At 38.4% G+C, this 20,468-nt stretch overlaps 3 protein-coding genes across 3 annotated transcripts in view; 1 reads left to right on the plus strand and 2 right to left on the minus strand.

The window, feature by feature from the left end:
* Window positions 1–6,615, plus strand: part of LOC107663789 (U4/U6 small nuclear ribonucleoprotein Prp4-like) — an 8,509-nt gene extending 1,894 nt beyond the window's left edge. The window contains exons 3-14 of the mRNA XM_016454119.1: window positions 685–871; window positions 2,049–2,133; window positions 2,245–2,324; window positions 2,442–2,535; window positions 2,642–2,736; window positions 3,409–3,467; window positions 3,594–3,717; window positions 3,795–3,884; window positions 4,009–4,131; window positions 5,449–5,556; window positions 5,661–5,779; window positions 6,065–6,615. Of these exons, the coding sequence (XP_016309605.1) occupies window positions 685–871; window positions 2,049–2,133; window positions 2,245–2,324; window positions 2,442–2,535; window positions 2,642–2,736; window positions 3,409–3,467; window positions 3,594–3,717; window positions 3,795–3,884; window positions 4,009–4,131; window positions 5,449–5,556; window positions 5,661–5,779; window positions 6,065–6,258 (1,358 nt within the window). The 3' untranslated portion in view covers window positions 6,259–6,615. The remainder of the gene's footprint in view (window positions 1–684; window positions 872–2,048; window positions 2,134–2,244; window positions 2,325–2,441; window positions 2,536–2,641; window positions 2,737–3,408; window positions 3,468–3,593; window positions 3,718–3,794; window positions 3,885–4,008; window positions 4,132–5,448; window positions 5,557–5,660; window positions 5,780–6,064) is intronic.
* A 238-nt stretch (window positions 6,616–6,853) lies between these two features.
* Window positions 6,854–8,366, minus strand: LOC107663754 (melanophilin-like). The gene is made up of 5 exons (XM_016454064.1): window positions 8,361–8,366; window positions 7,696–7,932; window positions 7,336–7,482; window positions 7,146–7,217; window positions 6,854–6,934 (listed from the first exon to the last, which is right to left on the minus strand). Exons 1-5 carry the CDS (start codon window positions 8,364–8,366, stop codon window positions 6,854–6,856), a joined length of 543 nt encoding a protein of 180 aa, XP_016309550.1.
* Window positions 8,367–8,415: 49 nt separating this feature from the next.
* Window positions 8,416–11,949, minus strand: LOC107663766 (RING finger protein 224-like). The gene is made up of 3 exons (XM_016454074.1): window positions 11,761–11,949; window positions 10,742–10,952; window positions 8,416–8,711 (listed from the first exon to the last, which is right to left on the minus strand). The coding sequence occupies exons 1-3, from the start codon at window positions 11,838–11,840 to the stop codon at window positions 8,430–8,432; spliced, it is 573 nt and encodes a 190-aa protein (XP_016309560.1). The 5' UTR covers window positions 11,841–11,949; the 3' UTR covers window positions 8,416–8,429.
* Between the last annotated feature and the right edge of the window lie 8,519 nt (window positions 11,950–20,468).

Raw genomic sequence — 20,468 nt, forward strand, 5'->3', positions numbered from 1 at the left:
AGTGGGCAAGTGACGTAACCGGTGTTGCGGCTTAACACCGGTATCACCGTCAGCACCGTCTATCGCGGCAAGCCTAGCTAAGAATCAAATATGGTGATTTGTATTTTAACAAAATCTTACTTAAATGATACATCAAGCTTTTGAGGAACATTTATTTCTTCTTTATCTCTCAGTTATTGTATTGCATTGAATTAAATGTGTTGTCCCCCACAATAAAAACTAAATAGATTTTTAAATATCATCTTACTAAGACATAATTGGGAGATATAGAGTGACAGCTGATATTTATATCCTTTTTTTTGTAAATATCTCTAACTTGTACTGTCATAAAAATCTCGTTGATTTGCATATAAATGACACAATTTGTACCAAATTTCATATTTGTCAAATTTCATAGTTTAGGCCTATAAATAAAACAATTATAAATAAATGTGTTTTTTCCTCCTCGAGTATGGGCTCCATATTTCTCATTGTGTCATATTATTTGGGCCATAAAAGCCTGATGTATCAAACAAGATACAAAACATCAAACACGTATGCATTTTTCTTTCTTTTATAATTAAAAGGTTCAGCAGACTCTTAATCTTAATCTGTGACTATTTGTGACCGGAAATGATGTAAATGAAATGATGAAGGAAAGTTTGCCCTTTAGTAGTATAATTTGTTTCTTCTTTCTCTCCTCAGGCGAGTCTATGGAGATGGAGGAGCGTGTGAGTGAGCGACAGGCTGAAGTGCTGGCAGAGTTTGAGCGCAGAAAGAGAGCGAGACAAATCACCGTCTCTACTGATGATGTAGAGGTCAAGGCCTGCCTCCGAGCTCTTGGCGAGCCAATCACGCTGTTTGGGGAGGGGCCTGCAGAGAGACGAGAGAGGTGGGCGGACAGATTTTTTGACTATTGGTTAAAGGGGTCATATGATGCTGCTAAAAAGAACATTATTTTGTGTATTTGGTGTAATGAAATGTGTTTATGCGGTTTAAAGTTTAAAAAACACATTATTTTCCACATACTGTACATTATTGTTTCTCCGCTATGCCCTGCCTTTTTGAAACACGTCGATTTTTACAAAGCTCATCGTTCTGAAAAGCAAGGTGTGCTGTGATTGGCCAGCTATCCAGTGCATTGAAGGAAAAATTGAAATCGCATCATATGACCCCTTTAAAAGCTTTGCAGCATATTCTGGGAAAAAACTGCCCAATTAGATGCATAGAGCATCTGACCGACAAACAAAAGAAATGGTGTCAGTATGATGGGGGATTTTTACTGTTGGAGAAATTAGTGATTTTCAACATAGTATTTATATTTGTAGCTAACACTAGTCTCTTGTGTTTACAAATGCTGCAAAAATGAAGTAAAACAGTAATAAAATATTGCAAAAATATTATTACAGTTTATTAAAAATGTTTTATAATATATTTTAAAATGTAATTTATTCCTGTGGCGGCAAAGCTGAATTTTCAACGGCCATTATTCCAAGTGTCACATGATCCTTCAGAATTTATTCTAATATACTGATTTGCTGCTCAAGAAACATTTTTTTTTAATTAGCACACATGAAAACATTTGTGCTGCTTAATATTTTTGTAAATATTAATAAATATTTTGAAACGTTCTATATATATATATTGTTGTCACTTTCGATCAATTTAATTCATCTTTTAATTCATAAGTATTCATTTCTTTTAAAGCAGCACTATGTGACTTTTGACGCTCTAGCGGTTAATAAACAGAACTGCACGCATCCCGCGGAAGAACATTTCAACCGGAGCTACTTCTCTAAGTTTATGTCTATGGCGATTCACGCAGGTATGTGTTACTCCGCAGCGGTGACGACCCGACCAGGCTACAATAGTCCAAATATAAGTACTTATTATAAGTGTACCGTAGTGATTCGGAATAAGACAACAACGCGGTATGGAAGATGAATTCATGATGTACTCGCTCATTATATACATTTAGCAAATTTTGAACACAGAAAAAGTTACACAGTGCTGCTTTAAAAAAATAGTTTTTCAGTTTTAGTGATGTTTTTTTGTTTTGTTTTCCTCAGATTGAGGAACATTCTTTCAGTAGTTGGTCCTGACGCCTTGAAGAAATCAAAGAAAGAGGATGAAAAAGCAAAACGGACTCATGAGGTAGGAACACCCGTTTTATTCGTTGTATCCTAATTTCATTAAGTTATAGTAGACTGTCATAGATTTGAATTATTGAAGGAAGCTGATTGTCTATGCGTGTGTTTTGTGCAGTATCAGCAGACATGGTACCATGAAGGACCTTCATTTCTGAAAGAGGCACGTGTTTGGTTAGCCAAGTATTCACTGCCCAGGTAAGCAGCACAGGACACCTATTATTTTCCAGTATCTAACAATATAAATATAAAATGCAGCCAAATGTATATATTGTGTATTTTAAAAGCTAGTTTTGTTTTTGTTTGGTTCTCCAGGGCAGTGGAAAGGTTAGATGCCGCAAGGGCACACAAAGAGATTCCAGAATCTACAAGAACAGTAAAACAGCAAGAGCTTCACAAGGCCCTACGGGTACGACAGCATGCCAAGAAAATGGAAAAAGACACAGACTTTATGATGTGTTGCAATTGTCTTTCACTTGTAATGCTGTATATAATTGTTACTGTGTTTTATTTAGAATGTGAATAACTTCTGTAGCCAAATTGGCGATGACCGTCCAATATCTCACTGCCAGTTTAGCCCCAACTCTAAGCTGCTTGTGACTGCTTCATGGTTTGTTTTATCTTATATTTAACTGTGTGTTATTTATTAATTTATTTTATATACACTATTCACAAGAACATATGAGGTTATTTATATATGCTTTGTATGCCAGTAGGAATCATTTCGCAAGAATTGTAATAATCCAGTGAGGTTTTTGTATGAACAAGGAGTCCTACAACAGAAGGTATGGCCCACACACATGATCACTGAGACAGCCTTAATTAAATTACATGAAGAAACAGAAGCAACACAGAAACACATAGAAGGACTGTGCTACTTCTCCAAGATGCTTAGAACAACCTACCTTTGCATTACCTTAGTTTAGGCACTTCCTGTAAAGTGAGGATGTTTTCAAAAGTAATGCTTGGAGTAGTTTATGCTTATCATCAAATTAATATTTGGAGTGACCATTTTTTTGCCTGTAAAATAGAAACAATTCTCCTTATACACTTGCACACAGTTTTTTAAATTACTTGCAGGCTGGTTGTTGGCCAAACTGTCTGTTATAGGACTCTTTGTTCAAACAAGAATTTCTCTGGATTAATAAATTATTCTTTACAAAAAGAATGTTTGGAAACATAAAATTAATTTATAAATAATATGTTTGAGCATCTATTTTAAAAGGCTTGTTATATTTGGTATAAAAACATGTAAAAAAATATATATATTTCTTTGTTTTAGGAGTGGCTTGTGTAAATTGTGGAAAGTCCCAGATTGTACACTTGTACGCACATTAAGAGGTAAATATAACAAATGTGTTCTGTAGCATTTGTTCTTTAAGTTGTGTCTTTGTCATACTTTTTCATTCCAGTTTATAATACAACTTTTACCACTGAATTCATTGAAGGTAAACTTTTCTTTCTCAGGTCACAATACCAACGTGGGAGCGATTAGCTTTCACCCTCAAGCCACACTCACACTCGAGGAGTCGGATGTCAATATGGCCTCCTGTGCTGTGGATGGATCTGTTAAGCTGTGGAGTTTAGACAGGTGTGTATTATAAGTATTATTAAAATTTTCTATGTTAATTTCTAAAAAGTAAAATATTGTAATGTTCTTATCTGTAGTGATGAGCCTGTAGCAGACATTGAGGGGCACTCTATGAGGGTGGCTCGGGTGGCCTGGCATCCCTCTGGGCGGTTTCTGGGCACAACTTGGTATGAATGTATTTTCTCTTTTTATATAATTTATGCAAAACGATGGTATGAATATTGGTGTTGGGATAAAGCTTTTCTTTCCTATATTTAACCAAATTATCATTTTTTATTTGTTGCTCTTTAGCTATGATAACTCATGGCGACTTTGGGATCTTGAAATTCAAGAAGAAATTCTGCATCAGGAGGGTCATAGTAAAGGTGTCCATGACCTGCACTTCCACCCGGATGGCTCTCTGGCAGGAACTGGGTAAGGGCCTCGCACTAAACCCTGAGGCACTCCACTGTTTTTGTAAAGGAATGAGCACCACACTCAGTCTATACAGTTACATCGATGCTCTTATGAGTCCAAATATAATTAATTTATAAATAATATTTTAAAATGTATGTTTGAGCATCTATTTTAAAAGGCTTGTTATATTTGGTATAAAAACATGTAAAAAAAAATATATATTTCTTTGTTTTAGGAGTGGCTTGTGTAAATTGTGGAAAGTCCCAGATTGTACACTTGTACGCACATTAAGAGGTAAATATAACAAATGTGTTCTGTAGCATTTGTTCTTTAAGTTGTGTCTTTGTCATACTTTTTCATTCCAGTTTATAATACAACTTTTACCACTGAATTCATTGAAGGTAAACTTTTCTTTCTCAGGTCACAATACCAACGTGGGAGCGATTAGCTTTCACCCTCAAGCCACACTCACACTCGAGGAGTCGGATGTCAATATGGCCTCCTGTGCTGTGGATGGATCTGTTAAGCTGTGGAGTTTAGACAGGTGTGTATTATAAGTATTATTAAAATTTTCTGTCTTAATTTCTAAAAAGTAAAATATTGTAATGTTCTTATCTGTAGTGATGAGCCTGTAGCAGACATTGAGGGGCACTCTATGAGGGTGGCTCGGGTGGCCTGGCATCCCTCTGGGCGGTTTCTGGGCACAACTTGGTATGAATGTATTTTCTCTTTTTATATAATTTATGCAAAACGATGGTATGAATATTGGTGTTGGGATAAAGCTTTTCTTTCCTATATTTAACCAAATTATCATTTTTTATTTGTTGCTCTTTAGCTATGATAACTCATGGCGACTTTGGGATCTTGAAATTCAAGAAGAAATTCTGCATCAGGAGGGTCATAGTAAAGGTGTCCATGACCTGCACTTCCACCCGGATGGCTCTCTGGCAGGAACTGGGTAAGGGCCTCGCACTAAACCCTGAGGCACTCCACTGTTTTTGTAAAGGAATGAGCACCACACTCAGTCTATACAGTTACATCGATGCTCTTATGAGTCCAAATATGTTCAGTTTAGGACCAACCAAATAATAATAAAAAAAAAAACTTTAATCCGTCATACATGGTTCCTAAAATTAACCCTGATCCCTCTGATTGCAGCATTGGTCTTGCAGTATTCGCATTACCAGAGCCTGAACCAATTAGGCTTCCACTTAATTTTGTGATTGTTCATTCAATGTGCTTTTGATTGGTTGAATTAGTTCAAAAGGATTTATACTTGGTTTATTAATCTTCCAATTGTTGTGTTAATGTTATTCATTATTGCTCCATGTACAGTGGTTTGGATGCATTTGCTCGTGTCTGGGACCTGCGGACTGGTCGTTGTATCATGTTCCTGGAGGGCCACCACAAAGAGATTTACAGCATCAATTTCTCACCAAACGGGTATGTAAAAGAAAGCCCATGTGAATATTTGAAAGATTTAGTTAAGCTGTTTACTGTTATTTGAGCTTCATTTGATAATTAACCCTGAAATCTTCCTTGTGCAGCTTTCACTTGGCAACAGGAAGTGGAGATAACACCTGTAAAGTGTGGGACCTTCGTCAGAGAAGGTGCATGTACACAATTCCTGCCCATGAAAACCTTGTGTCTTCAGTCAAGTTCCAACGTAAGTATTCAAGTTAAGAAGGCATTTATCATCAGTCATTTAGAGATGATTATTTTGAGTATTCAAAAAATACTCATTTACTCGCCTCTTGTCAGCAACCCCAGTCCACAAAAGAAAAAGTCACATGGGTTTTGGATGAACAAATATTTTAGTGTATTTTTTTTTTTTTTTAGGTCCGTAGGTCTACTGTCTGTCAAAGTGAATGAGTCTAAATTCACCTCTACTGAACTTGCAAATTTGTGTAACATTTTTGCAATGTCAATATTAACAGTCTTTTCCTTTTAGCTAACGATGGGCATTTTTTGCTGACTGGTGCGTATGACAACATAGCCAAAGTGTGGACACATCCCGGCTGGTCACCTCTGAAGACTCTGGCGGGGCATGAAGGAAAGGTCATGGGGCTTGACCTTTCACCTGACGGACAGCTCATTGCAACCTGCTCTTATGACCGAACCTTCAAACTCTGGATGTCAGAATGAGATTCTGTTTGTCTTGATAAATTTTCATTTTTAATTTTCTTTCACATTTATTTTTTAAGTTTAGTTTTAAAGAGCTGGAAAACAACACAAGAGGTCTTTAAACTGGAAGCTGATTGACAGTTTGGTTCAATTAAAACAGAAATACAATCAAATGTTTGAGTTGTGTTGTAACAAGCATCAAGCATTCTAGTGGATTGTCTAAGATCTGAAATCCAGTATGTCCATTCTTAAATCTTTATCATTATTAAAGGTCTCTCATGTCCATATATCCGATTCCAGTTTTGAACACTGAGTTTTACAGAATTTGTCGTATTACTGATCCATTTGGGTACCTAAATAAAATGCATTTTATTGTCCCAGGCAATTTTGTAAAGGAATCAGTGGTTTCTGGACAGTAGGATATCCATTGTGAAATGTTTTTTTTTTTTTTTTTTTTTCTGCTATCTTTAAAATAAATGCATTTGGTTTAATATTTTGATATATAATTGCAAAGACATTTATACAAAATTAAGTGCAAAAGAAGATGAAAACAAATGTAGCTTTTAGCTTTTATACAACACAAAGATGATTGTGTGAAATAAATGTAAATAACAGATTACATGTTACTGAATACGCAGTACAAAGCTTTGCACTTACTAATTGGAAATTCATGCAATGTTCTTGATGGCCGAGGAGTCTGAATGAAAAAGGGAAGAACAAAACCATATTTAGCCTCTTTCTGAACTTGCCACAAAGACCTGCTTTATTCACAACAGAATTTAGCTCACAATGCGTCAAAAATAGATATATATTTTTTTCTCTGAAAGATTCAGTACATGCTCCTGTACAGCCAGGGTTCTGGAACTAAACTGGAATATGTGACTCTGAGCAGCTGGACTGCTACATACCCGTCTGCGGGACGTCTCCACCGTCATCCCTGCAGCACTCAAAGCAGCGATTCTTTTCTGAATATCTGTAACCTTTACATGAAGAACAGAGCAATGGTTAACGAACAGTTAAGGCAAGATATGGAGAGTTACGGCTTTGTTGGAAGAAGGAATTTGGAGTAAATGTTAATGTTTAGACTGAGTGGCGTACTCCACTTTGAGTGCTCTGGACGCTGGCCACTGCCCGTGCAACTTTACCCTCCAGTTGCGACAACTCACAGCTGGTTGTGTTGCTAAACTCAAAGGACCTCACCCTCTTCTGCTTCTTTAAGGATTTAGGTACAGTTGGCTTTGCTTTCTGAAGTATACAATTAGAAACATCAAATTAAAAATGTATATTAAATATTAATTTTTAATATTAAATAATATTAAAAATGAATAAGAACAGTAGAGTGCGTTCAAACCAAAGCACGGCTGAACTCAAGCATTTGTAAGAAACATGAATAAATATTCACTCTTTATGTTTAACAGTATTTTTAGTGCTAGATTCTGACTGTTTCCATAATCTTACCCACTCAACCTCAAGAGGCCATTCGTGTCTGACATTCTCAAGTCCAGCTGAATCTCCTCTCATAGCTGGAGCATAATAAACTGCTCCTTTCTTTGGAGAGTTCTCTGAAGGTTTCATTGCATCCTCCTCATCAGATGAGCCTTTGTCACTTATTTTTTCAGTAAGTTCATCAAGCTTTTTCCGGAGCTCAAGCTCCTCTAAGTCAGCTGGAGACAGATCCTCCTCTTTCTGCTCAACCTAAAGGGAGACAAGAAAAACTACATTAGGATTTAAAGTCAGGAGAGTCTCCATGTGATTCTTTCTAAACTGCGTCCTATCAGTAAAAGTGTTTCAGAGTTGCTGAATGACCTTTTATGGACTTATCCTGAAATGTTGATGATATGTTTCTCTTTTTAAGGGTAAAACCAATATACGGATTCTGCTAAAGATTTTTTTTCTGAGTAGTAATAAAGTAAATTACTACCATTCAAATGTTTGGGGTCAGTATGTTTTTTTTTTTTTTTGTTTTGAACACTGAGTTTTACAGAATTTGTCGTATTACTGATCCATTTGGGTACCTAAATAAAATGCATTTTATTGTCCCAGGCAATTTTGTAAAGGAATCAGTGGTTTCTGGACAGTAGGATATCCATTGTGAAATGTTTTTTTTTTTTTTTTTATCTCACTGTCATAGAGTTGAGTCTGTGCACCATCCACAGCAGAAAGAGATTGATAGCTGGTATGTGAACGTGAATCTAGCACCACCAGCAGCAGAGCAGGCAGTGCTTGCAACAAGGGCTTCTGCGGAAGCGATGCTCTGCTACTGCCACATTGGCCCAGGCTGAGGGTGGTTGATCTGTGATTGGCTGCTTTATAACGGAGGGCTTGGTCTCCAGCGGTGCTTTCTGGCTGTAGGTTCGCTGGTTTTCCACTTCAGCTTTAACACCCAGAAATGCTGCCAGGTCTAGGTCTAGTCCGGTGGCACCCCCATGAGGTAGAGGAGTGTTCTGCCGGCACTGTGGACAGGGGATCCACATCTGCGGGGAAAAGGCACCTCAGTTACAACCATCTGACACAGCTGAGCTGAGGTGTGTAATACAGTGCATCAACTACCAGGATTCAAAAGTCAAATCATATTTAAATACAGTTGTATACAATACAGATTGTTTCAAAGCAGCTTCACAGTAAACGACAAGAACATAACCGTATTAAAGTTGCAAAGTTATTTAGTTTTGAAACTATTTAATATTCGAAATGCAGTTCTAAAAAGATAGTCATTTTTCAGCTCAATTTAGTTCAATAACTGATTGTTGCAATGTTCATTAGAATCAAACTTTGTTCAATTATACAGCAGCTGTACATCAGATAGTGTTATTATACAGCTCAAGTCGTTTCAGTGTAGATTCAGATTAGTTCAATATTAGTGCGAATTTTAAATCGAGTTTAATTTAGTTCAATTTAACCCAAGATTTTGCTTGATTAATTCATTAAATATCGAATTAAGGTGAAAGGTAAACTTTTGAACTAATATTGCGTCAGTTGTTTTGTGTTACGATTTTTCTAATTATGTTATTTTTAAATATAAATATAAGATAAATATATCTAATTTTATATACATATATAGTCATTTTTCAGCTCAATTTAGTTCAACTGATTGATGCAATGTTCATTAGAATCAAACTTTGTTCAATTATACAGCAGCTGTACATCAGATAGTGTTATTATACAGCTCAAGTCGTTTCAGTGTAGATTCAGATTAGTTCAATATTAGTGCGAATTTTAAATCGAGTTTAATTTAGTTCAATTTAACCCAAGATTTTGCTTGATTAATTCATTAAATATCGAATTAAGGTGAAAGGTAAACTTTTGAACTAATATTGCGTCAGTTGTTTTGTGTTACGATTTTTCTAATTATGTTATTTTTAAATATAAATATAAGATAAATATATCTAATTTTATATACATATATATATATATATATACACACCAACCAATCCGTCATAACATTATGACCACTGACAGGTGAAGTGAATAACACTGATTCTCTCTTCATCATGGCACCTGTTAGTGGGTGGGATATATTAGGCAGCAAGTGAAAATGTTGTCCTCAAAGTTGATGTGTTAGAAGCAGGAAAAATGGACAAGTTTAAGGATTTGATTGACTTTGACAAAGGCTACATTGTGATGGCTAGACAACTGGGTCAGAGCATCTCCAAAACTGCAGCTCTTGTGGGGTGTTCCCGGTCTGCAGTGGTCAGTATCTATCAAAAGTGCTCCAAGGAAGGAACAGTGGTGAACCAGCGACAGGGTCATGTGCGGCCAAGGCTCACTGATGCACATGGGGAGCGAAGGCTGGCCCGTGTGGTGCGATCCGACAGACGAGCTACTGTAGCTCATATTTAATTTAAATATTTAATAAATAATTCGTAAATAAAAAAAAAATAAAAATAAAAACAAGGTTTTATCACTTCAGGAAGTCAACATATGAATACTTACATTTTTCGATGCACATTAAAATGGGATCGGAGAAAGTGTTTAAATCTAAGACTTCACCTTTAATTTAAACATTTTAATTGGGTTAATAAGCATACTTAAGCAGAAATATAAAAAATGTAAAAAAAAAACAAAAAAAAAAACACACATTTGACATTTTTTACCAATCTCTACACGGAATAACCCAGATAACACTTACCACACTAAAAAAATGATATGGTCAGTAAATCATGGCAACTTATGCTTTTACATTACTTTAACTCATTTAAATAAGTTTCAACTTTTTAGATAAGTTATATGAAACTCACCTTTAAAGTCGGTTTAATTAAATTTAAGTTGGAATGACTTGTTCAACCAAGTTGATTATACCAAGGTGGCCTACTTAAACATTTAAGGCAGCAACAACTTTTTAAATACGTTAAATATTTCTTATAGTGATAGGCTATATCTCTCTATAATTTGTTAACGCTAGATTATTAGCGGTTTTCCACAAACCACAAGATGGACAAACATCACTATTTACACTGAAAATAGTGATATTTGTGATGAAGCATTTAAGTAGCTTGAGTCCCACCTGCTCATTGATGAGGGTGTCCAGCCGCTTCAGACAGGCCTGGCAGAACGTGTGACCACAGTAGAGTTTGCGGGGGAGTCTCTCTCCCAGATTATAGGCACTGTAGCAGATGATGCAGTCCAGTTTCCGGCTGTCCCTGGAGTTCTGTGCTCCAGTCTCCACATCCCCTTCCACAGGAGCCTCAGACGCAGGCCCATCCTCATCCGAGACCCTACAGAACGAGCTCAGTATGATACAAACATCTCGGGGTCTTTGCCTGAGATGTTCAGTGCTGACTTTGTAATGGCTAATTATTTGTGGCCAACATAGTTGGCCTAAAACTTTCGGTACAGAGCCAGCAAAAATGTATTTGAACCATAATGTTCCTGAAAATATAAAAGCAACTTCAAACATCCACTAAAAATGACTTTGAAACCAGTTGGTTAAAATTGCAAAAATGCCACAAAACCAATAACTATTTACATTTTTCGCTCACAATATTTTACTCTTCCAGATACACAAGGTCAGCCGTTAAAGAGTGTGTAAGCCGAGCCGCATGTATCTGTTTACTATTAGTGGCCGCAGCAATAAAATTTGTATACACAAGATGTAATAGTAAAAGATCTGTTTGCTGTAGGTGTTTAACCTCTAAAAATTTTCTTTTTATTTGAAACCAGCTGTGCATGTCCAAACAAACAAGCACAAAACATAACCATAAACATACAATGTGCTCAGTCGTCTTGAAATATCATGATGGAAAAGGTTTTATTTGCATGACTTGTCAGAGTGATTTCATTGTTTATACTGAGAGCATGAACCGTACGGAATGTTTATTTAATGGAATTCATCATTTTATATATAATTAAATTATATAAAAAATGAATAAGAAACACATGCATAATCTTAAGAAGAAATAAAATGATAAAATAACATTTTATTTTTATTTTTTAAAAAGCAAAAATTCAAACATGTTATATTTTAATATGACATAAGCAATTTCCTGTAACTTCAAAAATGTATGTTCCATGCAGAAGGTCTACCTGTCCACCTCATCATTGGGTCTATTCTGTGTGCCATCGGTCTCTTGAGGTTCTGCCGTTCCGCTTGCAGTTCCATCCATGTTTAATGTACTAAAAGTCCAACTTCTGTTAACATTTTACAGCCGACTCTGTCTTGGTTTCTCCATGCTTCACATCCTTTGTCAGATAGTTTAACACTTGAGTGCACCCTTGTTGCTTTCCCTGAAGTTGTCCTTGCAGTTCCCAGCAGCACGAGTTCAATCTTTGTTGCTGTTTGCTCGTTCTCTCTCTCTCTCTCTCTCTCTCTCTCTCTTTCACCTGACCAACCAACCAACCACAACTGCCTCTCTGAAATGGAGGACAAACAATGGTGTGCTTCCCCAGAGCCTTTAATATTTAAGTACCGCCTGTCGCTGTGGACCTATGCCTTTAAACATACACAACTGCACGTTCAACCTTTGGAAAAAAGAAAAGCCATTGGTGGTTGTGGGAGGAGAGTTGCATGTTGTTGAGCAGGTGTTTTAGTCATTAGTCCAGAGTTGCACTTTTATGTATCTTCTAAAGCTCTTGGTATTAACTGCTCTGTTATTTTCCATTACTAAATAAGTAATACTTTCATTCTGTCTTGCATATAATAAGGAAAAAGTCTGACGGTTTGATTTGACGGAAGATTTGGGTTTAGTTTTGTGGAAAAACATGAAATTAAAGACATCAGACACATTTAGGGTGCAAGAAAGTAGAATGGGAGGAGGGCGTATCGCTTTACAGTCACAAAACAGGCCTGAAATTCAAGCCTAGTCACCCACAGACAGTCTGTCATCAACGCTTCCCTGCCAAATTAATTCTGAGACCTTCTTCAACCCCACACCACGGCTACGGGGTGTTCATATTGGCAGATAACTATTATTATTGACCAGGAGAAAGTGAAGTAGGAGGTACAGCTAAATTAGAGTCATGTTAGACTTAATGAAGGTAAATGAGATCTGGTGACCCGTTTCCTCAGATGTTGAGTCTTTAGCAGGGTTTGAGCTGATCTCCTGAGCCAAAACTGTGATATGATCAATCACTCTGGAGCATCAGGAAAATAACACAGTAACACAGCTGATTGGCTGATGGAAGAACACACACAGCCCTGAATCTCTTGACGTCAAAGACCGCAGACTGGGAAAAGCATTACAGTAAATCAAAGAATCCTGAAAGCATGCATCACTGTTTTTATAACAATATTAAAGGGATAGTTCACCCAAAAATGAAAAGTAAGCCATCATTTACTCAACCTGGTGTTATTTTAATGCCGTATGCCCTTCTTTCTTTTTCGGATCACAAAAGTAGATTTTATATTTTTTACTTCCATATAATAGCAGTGGAGGTAACAAAACAACAGGTATGAGGGGACCATTAGTTACTGTGGGTCAAGGGCTAGTTTACCCCAAAATACAAACTGTCATCGCTTACTCACCGTTATGTCATTCCAATCCTGTATGACTTTCTACTGTGGAAAATATAAAAAGATATTTTTAAGAATGCTAGGAACTAACAACATTGAAGCCCATTTGCTTCCATTGTATGGACACACACACACACACACACACACACTCATAAACATAAATAAATAAAACACAAAACACTGACACATTTCTAAAAATGTCTTGTTTAATGTTCCACAATAGAAAAAAAGTCATTCTTGGAACAACATGGGTAAATAATGACAGAATATTCATTTTTGGGTGAACCTTTTAAGCAATACAAGAGTTTGTATATATAAGTTCAGTCATGACTCACAACTTTTAACAATATTGAATTTTTAAAATCGGTTACTACACTGCAAAAAAAAAAAAAAAAATTTTAATTAAAATTTTGTTAAAATGTAATTAAGTTAGAAGAACAATACCAAGATGGCGCCGCGGATGGCCACCTCTGTGTTGTTTTACTGTTTTTGTTACTTTTCCCCATAGGCGCGGGAAGTGGGGGTTCTGAGGGTGCTGCAGCAACTGTTTAACTGTTGGGAATTAAAAAAAAAACTCGGAGTGTCTATTTACAGTAAGTGCAAATAGCCCGTCTTGTTGGCAGAAGCTATTTACACTAACTCCACTCACCAATGTGTGATTGGACTAGTCAAGATTACAGAAGACGGACATCAATCATCAGATTCAGTGGCGTAGATGGTAAAGCGTGTGTCCTTTTGACGCGATCGACCCGGGTTTGAATCTGCCTTTTGGTTAACTTTTTTTCTCCCTTTTCAAATTTCAAATCACATCAGAAAAGCATTTATTTTTAATAAAATAAAAATGAAGGAAATAATCAAAAAGTTGAAAATAAAGTATTGGGTAGGGTTAGGGTAGGTGTAGAGGGCTTTTGTCCCAATAAGGTGGCATCCATTTAATAATTTGAATTAAAATTGACCCTCAATAAGTTATTATTGCATACTGTTTTATAATGTATTACAATGCTGAGGTGCAGATAATTGCCACTAATTGCAATAAGTAATTAGCAGAATATCCTGCTATTTTAACATTGTATAAATAAAATTTATAGCTATTTGCACTTAGTGTAAATAGCATATAACTAAAAAATACTGCTATTTTCACTTAAATAGCCTCTAACCCCCCCCCAATACGCATACAGCACCCCCAACCTAAAACATCTTCCCACGCCCCTGCTTTTTCCCTGTTTTTTGTTTATCAAATACAATCGGTTTCACCAAGGATTAACTGCTGAACATTCGGCAGAACACCACGCAATCTTCTACCGGTTCTCGACTATTCTGATGTTTTGCTGGACATTGTAGTTGGCGGAGCAGCAGCGCTGTTCAAACGCTTTAAAGGCCGGGACACACCAAGCCAACTTCAAAGAACTAGCGGCGACGAAAGCGTCGGACCAAAAAGCTGCGCTCGAACACACCTAACACGTGCGTTCTGCGCATGCGTGAGAGGAATTAACTGTCTATATCAGCAGCTATCAATAGTATATATTCGTCATTCAAAATGAGAAACCGAAACAAAGATATACGTGATAAACGCAGATATACAAACGTAAACAAAGCAGCGCTTGCGTACCATTTTGAATATCAGTAACGTTGATAACTTTAATAATTTTAAGCGGCTCATGCTGTTATGAAAACATTCGTATATTAGAATGATTGGGAAAGATCACGTAACATTTAAACAGCCTTCTGTCTGTACCGCCTTCATTTACATGCTTGTTTTCATCACTTTCGCTTTAATTCTCGGGCACTGACTCGTTCGCTAAACTGAACATCCAATCACAGCTCTCACTCGCAAACTAGCCTGACCGTCGGCTTGGTGTGTCTCGGCCTTTAAATGGTGCTATATCAAAACATTTAAACAGCCTTCTGTCTGTACCGCCTTCATTTATGTGCTTGTTTTCATCACTTTCGCTTTAATTCTTGGGCACTGACTTGTTCGCCAAACTGAACATGCAATCAGAGCTCTCACTCGTGCCGACGGTCCCGACGCCGATTAAAAATGTTGTGAATTGGGCAAACTGCCGCCGACGTGAGCCCGACGAGAGCCGACGAGTGGAACACACCAAACAAACTAGGCCGACCGTCGCTCGCCGTCGGCCCAGACGATGGCCAACGGCCGACCGTCGGCTTGGTGTGTCCCGGCCTTAAGACGCGCAAGCGTGGGAAGCGAGCCGGCACGCTCGTCAAGCTCCGACAGCGCGGCTTCAGAATGGCGCTGCCTAGCATCCATCTGGCGAATCTCCGCTCTCTACCCAACAAAATGGACGAACTTTTCCTGCTCTCCCGAATAAATAAGGACTTTTCGAACTCTGCTGCACTGTGTTTCACGGAAACCTGGTTGAATGAAGCCATTCTGGACAGCGCGTTACATCTGCCGGGCTTCCAGCTGTTCAGAGTGAATCGAGACGCAGAATCAACAGGGAAATCGCGTGGCGGTGGGACATGCTTCTACATCAACGAAAGGTGGTGTAGATGTAACAGTGTTGAAGAAGACGTGCTGTTCTGATCTAAAAGTGCTCTTCATCAACTGTAAGCCATCGGGGAGTTGCCGCGGGAGTTTTCCTCGTTCATTCTCGTGAGTGTTTACATTCCACCTCAAGCGCATGTGAGCGCGACGCTACAATAGCTGACTGATCAGATCGCAGACACAGAGCAACAACACCCGGCCTCTGTCATAATCATTCTCGGGGACTTTAATAAAGCAAACCTCACACGCGAACTGCCATAACACATTACATGCCCCACCAGAGACAAAAATATTTTGGACCACTGCTACACCACAATAAAGAATGCATATCCCTCCGTCCCCAGAGCAGCTTTAGGACTCTCTGACCACTGCCTGGTTCATCTTCTTCCAACATACAGGCAAAAACTTAAATCTGCTAAGCATGTCTTAAGAACTGTAAAGAGATGGACCAACGAAACAGAGCGGGCATTACAAGTATGTTTCGACTTCACTGATTGGAGTGTTTTTGAAGCTGCTGCCACTGATCTGGATGAGCTCACGGATTCTGTAACATCCTACATCAGTTTCTGTGAGGATATGTGCATTCCTACCAGGACTCATTTAATATACAACAACGACAAACCATGGTTCACAACAAAACTCAGAAAGCTTCGCCAGGCCAAAGAGACTGCCTACAGGAGTGGGGACAGAGTCTTGTACAATCAGGCCAGAAACACACTGAATAAGGAGATTATGAAGCGAATCAACAACTTGCTTAAGACCTGAATGAGTTTTACTGTAGATTTGAAACTCCTGGTCTCACACCCCACACCCGCTCTGACCATCTCTCTACACAAACATTAGGGCCTTTCGCACCACTTTAGTTCCAGAACTAAATGTACAGTACTAAAGTACTGGGACGATTTTGCACGAACTATTTCCCAGTACCATTTAAAGGGTTGCATTCGCACCGACAGTGTGTACTAGGAAGTGACGTAAGCAGGTCGACAGCAACGTCATTTGTGCGCGGCGTTCTACAATGGAAACAAAGAAGAACAACGTTAACAACAGGAGGACGGAGGACGCTGTGATCGGCTGTGTTTTTGTTGTGTCTCGCGGGTTTCACAATAATGGACATGGAATGTCGACGTATACGTAAAGAGATTGAAAAATTACGTCACGGGTAGTACCAGTTGTGCTGGTTAGACCCTGCTCCGGAGTAGGAGCTAATTTGGTTCTCGAAAAAGGTAGTACGGTACTAAAATCGCACCCAGTTCCGGCGGTGTGAAAATGCCAAAAAGTGGGTAGTTCCACAATTAGTTCTGGTACTATGAAAAGGTTCCCGCGGTGCGAAAGGCCCTAGTAACACCTCCAGCAACCCCCCTCTCCCCCCTCCTGCACTTCAGATTAGTGAAGATGATATGCGTCAGGTCTTCAGGAAGCAGAAAATAAGAAAATCACCAGGCCCAGACAGTGTTACACCAGCCTGTCTAAAAACCTGGCCCACATCTTTTCACAGATCTTCAACAGATCACTGGAGCTGTGCGAAGTCCCTGCCTGCTTCAAAACCTCCATCATCATCCCCATCCCAAAGAAACCCAAAATCAAAGGATTTAATGATTACAGACCTGTTGCTTTAACGTCTGTGGTCATGAAGTCATTTGAAAGACTGGTGTTGGCTTATCTGAATGACATCACTGGACCCGCTTATCTGAAGGACATCACTGGACCCTACTGGACCCCCTGCAGTTTGCTTACCGAGTAAACAGGTCTGAGGATGATGAAGCCAACATGGGACTGCACTACATCCTGCAACATCTGGACAAATCAGGGACTTGTGCAAGGATCTTGTTTGTGGACTTCAGCTCTGCTTTCAACACCATCATCCCGGACACCCTTCAGAATAAACTATCTGGACAAATCAGGGACTTATGTGAGGATCTTGTTTGTGGACTTCAGTTCAGCCTTAAACACCATCATCCCAACACGCCTCCAGACCAAACTAACCCAGCTCTCTGTTCCTAACTCCATCTGTCAGTGGATCACCAGCATTCTGACAGATAGACAACAGCTAGTGAGAATTGGTAAATTGACATCCAATAGCCGCACCACAGATGCTCCCCAAGGATGCGTTCTCTCCCCACTGCTCTTCTTCCTGTACACCAACGACTGCACCTCTACCGACTCCTCTGTCAAGCTCCTGAAGTTTGCAGATGACACTACAGTCATCAGCCTCATCCAGGATGGTGACGAGTCTGCTTATAGAAGCGAGGTTGAGCAGATTAATAGCTTGGAGTCAAAAAGGTTGAAAACCACTATCTGACAGTGATGTGCTGCATCATACACTTTACACCAGCAGATGACAGCACAGAGCAAATCTTTTTACAGTAGGTACACTTGTGCTTTATAGCTGTCGGTTGTAACTCACTAAACATTTATAAGAATTTTCTTTTGCTTTGCCATCTCTAAATGTTGAAGCTATGTTATTATGCAATGATATAAGAGAACGATGGGACAGAATATTTTCCTCAGAATAGCAGTTTCAGTTGCTGCAGCATATTTGTACATCTCTGATTTCACATGTTGGCAGTGTGGATGAAGAAATCCTATTTCACAATGTCCTTCTGCTGGCAAAATGAGGGCAATCAGACGTCATTGGTCCTATCAATCCTCTGTTTCGTGTGTGCATGTATCTGTGTTTTGTGTAGTTTGTCTCTGCATAGGAACTCACCTTGGTGGACACCACACAGATCTCAACTTTCCCATGCACTCTCGATCCTTATCTCACATGTAGGGTTGTGTTGTGGTAAGAAATGATGACATATGAAAATCCCACGACACTGTAAACAACGAAAAAGGTGAGGACTGCTTTTTAAAACGGGATCTCTTTAGTTTATTTTGATATGTTTGGTACTACTATGTTTTAGGCTACAATGTTTTTGAACCATCTACCCTAAATAAGACGAAACAAAAGAACACAGGACAAAGTAATTAGAAGCACTATGAAACTGAATCCAGTATACTAACGTCATCACCCAGTCCTCAGAGGCTTTTGGCTACACTTAAACATTTTAATAAAGTTCATAAAGCAATTCTCTTGTAGATAAATACACATGAGACTAAAGTGGTGTTTACACTGAGTGCAATTTGCTGTATTTTCCTCACCTGGTCAAAACTGCATTGTTAACAAGAGAGAAAGAAAAAAAGATGACAAAAAAGTTGCATTGGTGTATAAGAGTGCGCTTACACTTGTAATTCGGTTCTCTTGGTTCTTTTGGTCCGGACCTAAGAAGAAAACGTTATATTTAGTCCTGGTTCGTTTGGCGTCCACACTGTCATTTTTAAGACCGAACATAAAGATACAAAACAAAAGATATTAGGATACGGTCACAACCTGATTGGACAGCTTTAATGATGTATATTTTGCGAACTTACCGAACATCCAAAATTGCTGTGTGCAGGGCTTAATGCGCTTGTTTGCATGTACATATGGTGTGTTCTTTTTAGCAGCATCATATGACCCCTTTAATATTGAAATCAGAATTTTTTTTTTAAAAACGGCACATTTTTGTGACACTTTTTTGTACAGACAAAACGAAAAATCAAGAATTTGGCTTCATTTTTCATTTTTTTTTTACGTTCAGGGATAGAAAACGAATAAACAACTTGAATATTCGATCTCTACATGTGGGCGGAAATGAAACGCCCCTCTCCGCTGATTGGTCAACCAAACATTACAACCAGAGCCGTAGAGAGAGAGGTAACAGCCTATTGTCATATTATTCTAATTTATTTGATGTAAGAATTTAACATTAAAGATGACATACAAAAGGTAAAAAATAAAATAATAATAAAAAAAAACTGAACATCAGTTGTTGCCCCTTATGGGAAAGTTAATTTCTGACACTGATGACACTGGCTTATTGTTCGAAGTGTTATTTCAGGGTTTGGATATGTTCTTATAACTCAAACAAGTTCACCTTCAAATCATGAGGTCAAATTCACATTTCACTAAATTCAATCACTGAAACAAGCACTCTGAGGAACAAATAGTCCCATGCCAGTGGGATAACAACATATGATTTCCTAAATTTCTAGAAAGTGCTCTATGAATAAAAAATAATAATAATAATAAAATAATAGATGTGCTGTGAAGGTAAATTACACAAAGTCATTTCTTTTCATATTGGTCATATTAAGTTCCTCCTTTGTCTAAAACACAGCGTATTGTCTAAAACAAAAGTTATGACTGTATGTTCACATAAATTGATAGTGGTCTGTGCTTCACTATAATACATTCTCCCCGCGCTGCAGGTCGTCGCGCAGCTTTGCCACACAGATTTTGATAGGTGGTTAGCTATAATAAAACAGGCGGTGTGCTTAAGGGCCAAAGGGCTCTGCCTCGGTACGGTTTGTGTTGCCATTCATTAATCTGGCTGTTTGATGAAGAGAAAGAGATAAAATGTAGTAGAAATAAACACTTTAAGAATCCATAGAAGCGGAGGACTCTTATTATGTTTTTTAGGACTATTATTATGTTGTAATGTTTGGTTGACCAATCAGCGGAGAGGCGCATTTCATTCATCGTTTCATGGGGAAGTCGTGGCCTAATGGCTAGAGAGTCGGACTTGTAACCCAAAGGTTGTGGGTTCGAGTCTCGTACCTGCATGGATTGGGGGGAGTGAATGTACAGCGCTCTCTCCCACCTTCAATACCACGACTGAGGTGCCCTTGAGCAAGGCACCGAACCCCCAGCTGCTCCCCGGGCGCCGCAGCAAAAAAATGGCTGCCCACTGC

This window comes from Sinocyclocheilus anshuiensis, unplaced genomic scaffold (assembly GCF_001515605.1).
Source record: "Sinocyclocheilus anshuiensis isolate Anshui unplaced genomic scaffold, SAMN03320099.WGS_v1.1 scaffold123, whole genome shotgun sequence".
In the NCBI taxonomy this organism is placed as follows: Eukaryota; Metazoa; Chordata; class Actinopteri; order Cypriniformes; family Cyprinidae; genus Sinocyclocheilus; species Sinocyclocheilus anshuiensis.

Bases quoted from the DNA above. Each gene is read 5' to 3' on its own strand.
- LOC107663766 (XM_016454074.1), bottom strand. From the start codon at position 11,840: ATGGATGGAACTGCAAGCGGAACGGCAGAACCTCAAGAGACCGATGGC. The intron at 10,953-11,760 runs GTAGACCTTCTG...CTCGTTCTGTAG, and splicing joins CCCAATGATGAGGTGGACAG to GGTCTCGGATGAGGATGGGC. The intron at 8,712-10,741 runs GTGGGACTCAAG...TTTTCCCCGCAG, and splicing joins ACACCCTCATCAATGAGCAG to ATGTGGATCCCCTGTCCACA.
- LOC107663754 (XM_016454064.1), bottom strand. The intron at 7,483-7,695 runs GTAAGATTATGG...TGTATACTTCAG, and splicing joins GGCCTCTTGAGGTTGAGTGG to AAAGCAAAGCCAACTGTACC. The intron at 6,935-7,145 runs GTATGTAGCAGT...TTTTTCATTCAG, and splicing joins TGGAGACGTCCCGCAGACGG to ACTCCTCGGCCATCAAGAAC.